Genomic DNA, 9,050 nt, shown 5'->3' with positions numbered 1-9,050 from the left:
CCTGGACCAGATCACCGCGGACCTGCGGCCCGAGCAGGCGGCGCGGCTGCTGCACCAGGAGCCCGACCCGGACCTGCCCGGCAGCGCCCGCTTCTACTGCCTGCACTGCGCGTGCGTCCCCGCGCGTGACGTAACCCCCCCCGAGCCCACGCGTGGCGCTGTCCTCCGCGAGACCCGACGTCACCGTGGTCGTGGGGAGCCCAGCCCCTCCCCCACATCCGCCCCCTGGGTCGTGCTGCGCGGTCCGCCTGGGCTGGGGGCGCCCTTGGTGTCGCCCCGGCCCCGGGGAGTGCCCTCGGGGTCCCGCGGCCCGACCCCCGTCCTTCGCCCCGAGCCGTTTCCGCTCTTTTCCGCCCCAGAATCGGCTCCTGCCTGAGCCGCTGCCTTCTCTCCCGCAGGCGCTACTTCGTGGACCTGAGCAGCATGACGGAGCATTTCCGGTCCAAAGTTCACAAGAGAAGGTGATGGCGGGGTGGGGGGCACTGGTCCTCACCAGTCATTGGTAACGGGGGTGTGGGCGCAGGTGTGTAAACGTCCGCCGGGTAGATCCATCTCGCCCGGGTTTCTCTGTCGTGGGGGCTCTTCCTCCCGCCCTGGGTAACACAGGTAGCGGAGCTAACTGGGTGCCTGGATCAGCTCTCGGTGCTAAACCCTGGTTTCACGCCCGCTTCAGCCTTTTAAGCTTTAAGGAGGCGCGGTGCCGGTCTGCCCGCTCGCGGGTGGCTGAGGTGCCTCTTGAGAGGCCGCAGGGGCCGTTTCCCTCTCGCTCGCCCCTCCAGTGGAGGAGGTTTCGGTGGGTGCTGCCGCGCTAGGAAAGCGCACGAGAACAGCTCGACGTGACCCGTGTCGTGACTTTCTACCAGCTCTGGAATCTGTCTGTTGTGAGCCTTGTGTGTGTTTTAATATATTACTTGTATATCTTTTACAGGGAGTTTTTATTACTCCTCCCTTAGGCCATCCTGGGTACCTTTGCAGCGCTGTGCCAGCCCTGAGACTTTGTCCAGATGCAGCTGGCAGCAAGGACTCGTTGCTTGCTAACTTGCCTGGGTGCTTGGTTTCCACAGCAGGTTCTTCATCCGGACCTTTCTGCTGGATTTCAAGAGTTTCTCTTGTTTTTCTTTTCCTTTCTAGGCTGAAGGAGCTACGTGAGGAGCCGTATACCCAGGAAGAAGCAGAGAGGGCAGCTGGGATGGGTTCCTACATCCCTCCGAAGAAGATCGAAGTACAGACTCAGCCACTTGAGATGGAAGAATCCAGCTGAGTTCAGTGGACGTAATGGGACGGAGGCTGCTCTCTGATGTGTTGGATAGTGCCCTTGATGAGATGCTGCCACAGAATGGGGCTTTGTCCTGACTTAGGCAAGTGCTTCTAAAAACCAAGCCTTACCCCGACTCCCATAGCAATTGGCTTCGGTGTTCCCTCTAAGAAATGAATGAGGGGAGAGCTGGCTGCGGGAGTGCTTTGACCAGACACTTGGGCATTGTGTTCCTCTTGGCAGAGCTGCACGTAGAGGGCAGCCTGAGGTCTGGGAAAAGGGGCAGTTGCTTCTTGCTGTGATATCGACCTGATTGTTATGTATCTGGTGTTTTTAAAGCAGTGGGGGGCAGAATGGCTCTTGGCTCAGAGTTTGAGCTCTGTAATTGCCCATCCAATTATTCAAATAAACTGTTTGGCGACCGCTAACTGAGCAGCAGAATGTTCTTTGTTGGCTTCGTCCTGACTTGTACATCAGGGACTCGGTTTAGGGAAGGAGACCAGCCCCATTGCTAGCAAAAGCAGCTTTTCCCCTGTTGGCTGCTTCTCCAGATGGGGCCTCCTCTCTCTGTCTCAAGCTCTTACTCTGAAGATGCTGGTTCTGAATTGTCAGCAAGCAGCTTTAAGAAGTTGCGGGGCCCTTGAAGCAAAGAAAGGGATGAGAGTAGCTTTGGGCTTGGTCACTTTAAATTCCCCCAAGGTCTGTTCTTGGTCAGATCTGTTGCATTTGACACCCTGAGCCACTTCCTTGTGTCCTTGTCACACTCCTATCTTGTTCTTTCCTGTCCTGGAAATGTGCCGCTTCTTCCATCTGTGGCACTATATAAATCCACGGCACATCTGTTGCATGCAAACGGGCGCAGCAGGGCTAGAAAAGTTGCAGAGAAGGGCATTGAAAGTGATCAGGGCTGTGGAGCAGCTTCCACATGAGAACATGAAAAGACCAAGACTCTTCAGCTTGGAAAAAAGACAGCTGAGGGGCTATGACAGAAATCAGTCAAATGGTGTGGGGGAAAGGGACTAGGGAAACTTTCAGTCACTGGGTCTCAGCTCTTTGTTGGCTGCAGATTTAAAACAAGCATGAAGTGACGTTTGGTTTTATTTGGGTGTTTTTATATTTACTGCTGCAGGGTGTTATGAAGGTCTGTAGTATAACTGGGTTCCAAAGGGGTTTAGGCAGATTTCTGGCGGCTGGGTCATGGGGGCTGTTAAATGCAACAGTCAGGGATGTAACCTCAGATTTAGGACGTGCCTAAACCCATGGCTGCTGGGAACACGGAGGGGATGTGTCCCTTTCCTCTAAAACAGTTGGGGCCGACCTTTTTGGCAGACATGTCGCACATTAAGCCTCACGCCCTCACCAAGTGCCACTCTGATCCCCTTCCCGTGCCTGATCTGCTGCTTAGTTTTCTGTTCCCTGCCCTACCTGGCACTACACTGCTTGTCCCTTCCTCAGTCTGCTGTGTGCTGTGCACACAAGCTGCCCCTGCCACTCGTGCCACCTCAAGCAGGTGCTCTTTGCCACGGTCAGAGACGGGAGACTGGCCTTTGGCCTGCTCCAGCGTGGCAGCTGTTGTGAAGGAGTCAGTCCCCATCCCTGCTGATAGCAGCCTCTGTGCTTCAGCCATGTTAGATGCCATACAAATTGCCTGTGAGACTGACACTGGCATGGCAGGGAGGGAGCCAGCCCCTTCTGGCCTTGGAGACTCTTCCAGGGAGATCCATTGCCTCAGAGAAGGGTGACCAGGGATCTTGCCCGTTCTTACATAGATGAGGCAGTTGCAGGTCTGAAAGGTGCTGACCGCCACGTCTTCCACCAGAGAGGAAGAAGGGAGTGCGTCTCTGAGATCCTGAGCACTGCAATGTGGCTTGGTGCTGCCCTCTGGGGTCATACAGTGGAAACGCTGCCCGTCTTGCTCCCGGGAGCCTGTGGTGCAGCTGTTTTTACTTTTATCGGCTACATTTACAGCAGCTGGATGCTTCCGAGGAAGCCCCCAGCCCTGTTAGGGCAGATACTTGTGCTGCATGGTGGAAGAGGGGAAAACTAGGCTGCCCCTGTCTGCCCTGCAGACTCCTGCAGAGCCAGTTACAGCACAGCCATTGCAGCAGGTCTAGAGGGCTGAGCTCAGTGTCTGTTAAAAGGCTCTTGTTTCCCTTCCTGAGCCACCTTAACATGCAGCAGAGATCGTGGGACCTGCTGGCTGGATGAAGCTGGGACGGCAAAAGGATAAGAAGACAAGTGAGTCACTTAAAAGCATGGGGTTTATTTTACTTGGGTTAAACCCACACCCTGCCCCTCTTTCTGTGAAGGATCGCAATCTAACGGTGGCTCGTTAGCATCTGTTAGCAGTTCATTTCCACACTGGTGGCGCTTGTCTGTGTTTCTGATTTCTGGAGAGGCACGGGCTGTGAAGAGGAGCCTGCTGCTGACAAGGGCAGCGTGCAGCAGACCACAGCTGCAGTAGGGATACTTACTGCTCCCACCCCGAATGCATCCTGGTCCCGTTACTGCCTCGCGTTGGCTATCGTAGGCCCACCCTGCCTTTCAAATCCCCTGTTCTAATCTGTGCTGTAATGTGGGTCCCAGCTATCCTGCCCGTGCACCCCATTATATAACAGCAAGCAGCTGTGACCTCATTTCAACTGGCTGTGCTATCCCACGATGCACTGCTGCTGGCCGAGCCGCGCAAGGGCGGGGCGGGCTGGTGAATGTGCTCGGCCGACCGTGCATAACCTCGTCTGCCTGTCAAGGGGGCTCATTCCACCCGTCGCACCCCATCTTGCTGGTGTGGGGAGGGACGTGAGCATGCGACTGTCCAGCGAGGTGGAAAGCGCTGTTTGGTGGCTACATGGGGAGCCAGGAGGTGCCTAACATCTGGCTTCGGGCAGGAGGTGGCTTCTCCCTTCCTCCTTGTCTCTGCTGATCCCACTGCATCTGATCCTGTCCTGCCTGGGGGCATGTCTTGCCTGGGTGCGACCCAGGAGCAGGGGCCCCGTGGGGCTGGGATGGTGCTGCTGTGGGGAACCAGACTCTCCGCCCTCTGCTCATGGGCACGCTTGTAAAGCAGATTCTTTGTCCATGATGGGGTGGGAGACTGGTGCTGGGTGCTCAGGACAGCAGGGAGGCTGTTAGGATTCAAATCCAGTTGTCCGGGGAAAGAGGTAAAGCCAGTGTGTTGCACCCTGCTCGAGGGCCAGCGAGGAGGCAGAGGAGAAACAGCAGCCAGCGCCGGGGGAAAGGGCCAGGATGGTGGGGCCTGTGCCTAGCAGCACCTTTCAGGCCAGGGAATGCCCCTGCAGGGTCCAGGAGGCAGCGCTGTGGCCAGCCTGCCCCTGCACTTCCCAGCCATGAGACACCAGGAGTGGAGCATGCTGCTGTCCTACTGAGGGAGTCCAAGTCCCAGCTCCCCCCCTCAGCCCTGTTGCAACCTTCCTTGCTTTGGGCAGCTCCTTCCCTGGAGCTCCTTCCCTGCATCACTGCGCTGGCGGGGGCTTGACTGGTTTGGCCAGCTGCCGGACGCTGTAGTAGGACAGGCTTAGCCCCACGATGGCCAGGAGCAGGGCCGTGTGGTTCACCAGGTGGTCTTTGGGCTCGCACTCCAGCACCCCAGACAGCTGCAGCTGCGATGGGAGAACGCATTGCCTGCTCAGACCCGTCCAACAGGCGGTGGAAACTAGCTGGAACCTGTGCCCCATCCACCCTCTGGCGGTGGACGTGACCAAGCCCAAGTCCCCTTGATCCACGCGATGAAGGAATGGTTCCCGTTCTGGCTGCAGTGGGGCCAGGGGACCGTGGGCAAAGAGGCCTCCCTGGAGCCGTGAGACCTCAGGGTGAGCTGGGGTGAGGGATGCCCTAGCAGCAGGGCTGGTAGCCCTGGGGTTGAGATCACGGGGTGAGGGGAGACACGAGTATTACCTGGAGCAGGCGGAAGTACGCTGGGGTTAAGAGTCGGAGCCGCATGATCACAGCTCGGAGTACGCAGGCTGGGCCTCTGCTCCCACTGGCTTCCTGGCAGCGATGGGGAGACAGCCAGCACTGAAAGACCAGGTGGGCTGGGCTGGTGCCGCAGGGGCAGAGCACGGTCTGGGCCCGCTGACAGCACCCAGATGTCGGCCGGCAGCAGCTACTTCCCCCTGCCCCTGGCTCGAACATCAGCTCTACGGGTGCTTGTGGGACCCAGCCCTGCGTGCTTGGGTGCCCCCGCCAGTCCGGACACCGTCCCTTCCACCGCAGGCCATGGCTAACGGCTGTTTTTAAGCTGGGCGTGTGGGGAGCCCAATCCCCCGCCCCATCTCCATTCCCTGCTGCTTGTGGCCAGGGGGCTGCAATTTCCTCCCCCTCAGGGAAACAGGCCGGAACGGATATATCGCTCACCTGTAATACTGGACCCTGCTCCCTGCGTGCCAGGCGGCAGGACTGCCAGGACACCCAGGCAGCTGTGCTGGGAGCTGTTAAATATCCGCCTCCCCTCTGCACGCATGCACACGCGCCACCCCCATGCCGATCCCGACTGCGGCCAGCCCCGGGAGCAGCTGTCACAGGAGATCAGCGCTCGCTGCTCCATCAAGCGCATGGGAGACGCGGTGGGGGTGCATCTGCAGGGCAAGGGGTGTTGTAACGGGTGGGGCTCTGGGTATGTTGGTCTGGGGTCACTTCCAGTCTCTTCTGCAGAAGACCCGGGCCTCAGGGCAGGGCGCCGGGCATGAGCGAGTGGTTGGGTTAAAGCAGGGGTTCTGCTGACTCCAGGTTCCCCCCAGAAAATGCCGACTCTTGGCTCTTGCTCATTTGTTGACTGCAGACAAATTAGCAGCGATTCTTCCATTGCAACGAACTCGGCAAGCCCGTGGCAGGGAAAGACGTTTTAAACGCTACAGGTTCCCATGTGAAATCTCTGAGTTTATCGCGCAAATCATGTCTGCGCGCCCAACCGTGCTGATGTCAGCCCCGCTTGAAAGGGTCTCAAGGCACCCCAGGGTGCTGCAGCCTGCCCTGCCTGAGAGTCGCTGGGTTAAAGGACGGGGATCCGGAGAAACCAGGACAACTGTACCAACAGGGGGAGGCCTCCCCTGCTGCATTGTGGGAAAGGTGCCCTCCTGGGAGGATGCTGTGGCTCAAGCACTGGGCTGAGCCTCCAGAAGGCTGGGTCTGTCGTGGGATGTGGAGCAAATGACGTGGCTGCCTTGAGCCTCCACTTCCTCATCTGCAAAATGGGGACAATGGCCCTTGTTGTCTTCCTTGGGGACAATGGCTAGAGCATGAGGCAGGCAGGGATGGTACAAGAGGCAGGTGCGGCGCAGCCTTCAGCCCCATGGCTGGGGGTGGGGGGGGCAGTCCGGCAGCTGGAGCCTGTCACTGCTGCCGCTGGCCCCCAGGGAGTGCCGCGTCCACACACCTTGCTGTCAGGGACCGGAGCCATCTTCCAGGGCCTGTCAAGCACCTGACAGGTGGGCAGATTTGCATCCCCAGCCTGCCTGGGAGGTGAGGCAGAGAAGGGGAAACTGAGGCACACAGTGATGCTCCAGCCAAATTCACATCATCAGGGGCAGGCCCAGGCCCAGCTGCGCCCCTGATGTCCCACCCAGGCCCTAGACAATATGCACCCCCCACCGCCCCAGCTTTCGCTAACTCCCATTGCAGCAGCACCCAGGCAGAGGAGGGGTTGAGCGCGTGTCCTGGTGCAGAGGGTAGGTGTGCTTACCCCCGGCTGTGAGCGTGCTTATCCTGGGTTAAAGTCACAGGCTGCTTGGGCCTTAACCCGGTTTAGCTACATGAGCTCAGTGCTGGCTCCGCTCGGCATCAACACGAGCTGGTACCACGGGTCTCCTGTTCTCCCTGCTGCATTCGCTTGCCCGAGCTGGCAGCCCCCAGGGACCCCGCACGAGGGGAGACCACTCCTTTCCAGTGGCAGGGACCCGCTCCAGGCGCCAGAGTTGCGTGCTGGAGCCCCGGGTCCAGCCCAACCCTGCAGTCAGGGGAGCCGAGGGACCGTGTGAGTCTGAGCAATTTTTGGGTCAGCTTCTCCGGTTCCGAGTCACACAGCCCCTTGGCAAGGCTGGCAGCCACGTGCTGCAAGGCAGCTTCCCCCGGGATGCGATGGGGGCACCGTGGACTGAGCGTCCCTGCTCCCAGGGAAGCAAAGGGCTGGAGCCAGGAGCATGTCCAGCGTCTGGCACAGAAACGAATTCTCTGGGCGCAGCGCAGCCTCCACAGGGGCTTTTATCTCAGCCCAGGCCCTGACGGCGGACTTGCCAGGCTGGGGAGAGGCTGGCTGGGAACCACGGCACGCAAGTGTGTGTGTGTGTGCGTGGACAGTGCTTGGCTGTGTTTTGGTAGTGTGTGTGTGTAATAGTGAGGGAGACTCTGGTTGTGTTTTGGTGCTCTGTGTGTGATAGTGAGAGACTGAGACTGTATTTTGATACTCTGAGTGTGTGAGTGGGAGAGAAAGTTTGTCACTGTGTTTTGGTTGTGTGCGTGCGTGCACACGTGTGTGTACTCTGGTGCAGACCATGTTGATGGGGCTCCATCGCGTTTCAGAGCCTGAGAGCAGCCACAGGCCATTCTCCAGGAGAAATCAAAAGCGTTTGCAGCTGGGTCTTGTGACGGTGCAAGAAGCCGTGACCGGCCGGGCCGGGGGTGTCAGTCGGAGCGGGGCACAAAGCATTCACAGCGCCGGGCATCGGCCGTGGACCCGTCTTCCAGAGCTAGAGCAGACCCTCCGCAGGAAACTCTTTGAGCAAGCCTTCCTGCCCACAAGCCAACCACCTCTCCCTCCTGTACCCTCGCTTGCCTCAGTTTTCCCAGCTCTAAAATGGGGATAAGGATCCTGTCCTCCTTCAGGCAGCTTTTCACCAATGCAGAGGGCTGTGGAAGAGCTGGGTGGCCTGTCACTGCTCTTGTATAGGAGATACTTGACTCACACAGTGGCAGGCAAGAGGCTGACACCCCGGCAATGCGCAGCACCCAAAACACTGACTAATGCCCAGGAAATCCTGGAGGATGACAACAACATCTCGGCCTGCTGTGATGCAACGGGGCTGGGGCTGCGGCCGTAGGGGCTGCGCGCTGATGAGACGGGAGGTGCGGATGGGCTGCAGGAACGAGGCGTTCCCGAATGCCAGGCCCCCGCTTTTCACGCCGGGGCAAACCGTTCCCAGCGTGAAGTCAGCCCGGACCTGTTTGCTGCCACGGGGTGAGTCAGGCCACTGTGTTTGGCTGCTGTCATAGCAGCGCTTATTAATAGCGCTGTGTGCTTCTACCACACCTTCCTGCCGACCAGCCGCGCCGTGCAGAGGTGGCACCCCAGCCCCGCCGTGCCGCTGGTCCTGGGGGAGGTGTCCCCCGACCCCCTTGCTTCTGGCCTCTGGATCGCTGAGCATGCACATCCCCCACCTTCCCCTGCCAGCGCCGGGCGGATCCAGGGGGTGCACTTGCACCCCCCACCCCCCTTGATTCCTGCTCCGCCCAAAGTTTCCAAGCAGGCGCCTGGGAGGCCGCGGCGTGTCTAGCCAGGCCACGCGGAGGCAGTCGTTTGGTTTTGTGGCTTGTCGTCATCTCCCCGATGCCCAGGGGTGGTCTACCCAGACCTGCTCCGTGTTTCGGGGATGGGCGCCGGGCCGTGCCAGGGTCCTGGCTGGGGGCTCTTGCCTGTGCGCTCGGGGGCAGGCCGCTCTCTATACTGGGGGCCCAGAAGGAAAGTCCCCCCGTGGTCAGACGGGTACGGACTGGGGCGGTTGCCCCCCGTACCTGGGGGGCACGGCCTGTCCCCAGGATGTCGCGGGGGTGCACTGGCAGCGTT

At 59.6% G+C, this 9,050-nt stretch overlaps 2 protein-coding genes across 2 annotated transcripts in view; both read left to right on the top strand.

Moving 5' to 3' along the window:
• Window position 1: 1 nt before the first annotated feature.
• On the top strand, window positions 2–1,683 carry ZNF593 (zinc finger protein 593; the record flags this gene model as incomplete). Its single annotated transcript, XM_025198631.1, has 3 exons — window positions 2–111; window positions 399–461; window positions 1,132–1,683. Coding segments are annotated over 3 exons (303 nt in total), but the record flags the coding sequence as incomplete, so codon positions are not given.
• Window positions 1,684–3,426: 1,743 nt separating this feature from the next.
• CNKSR1 (connector enhancer of kinase suppressor of Ras 1) overlaps window positions 3,427–9,050 on the top strand; it is a 23,708-nt gene continuing 18,084 nt past the window's right edge. The window contains exon 1 of the mRNA XM_014517796.1: window positions 3,427–3,493. Within this exon, the coding sequence (XP_014373282.1) occupies window positions 3,460–3,493 (34 nt within the window). The 5' untranslated portion in view covers window positions 3,427–3,459. The remainder of the gene's footprint in view (window positions 3,494–9,050) is intronic.

The sequence above is a fragment of the Alligator sinensis genome, unplaced genomic scaffold (assembly GCF_000455745.1).
Source record: "Alligator sinensis unplaced genomic scaffold, ASM45574v1 scaffold337_1, whole genome shotgun sequence".
NCBI lineage: Eukaryota > Metazoa > Chordata > Crocodylia > Alligatoridae > Alligator > Alligator sinensis.
Note: the sequence above shows the minus strand (reverse complement) of the source record. Positions and strands in the feature narration are given on the sequence as shown.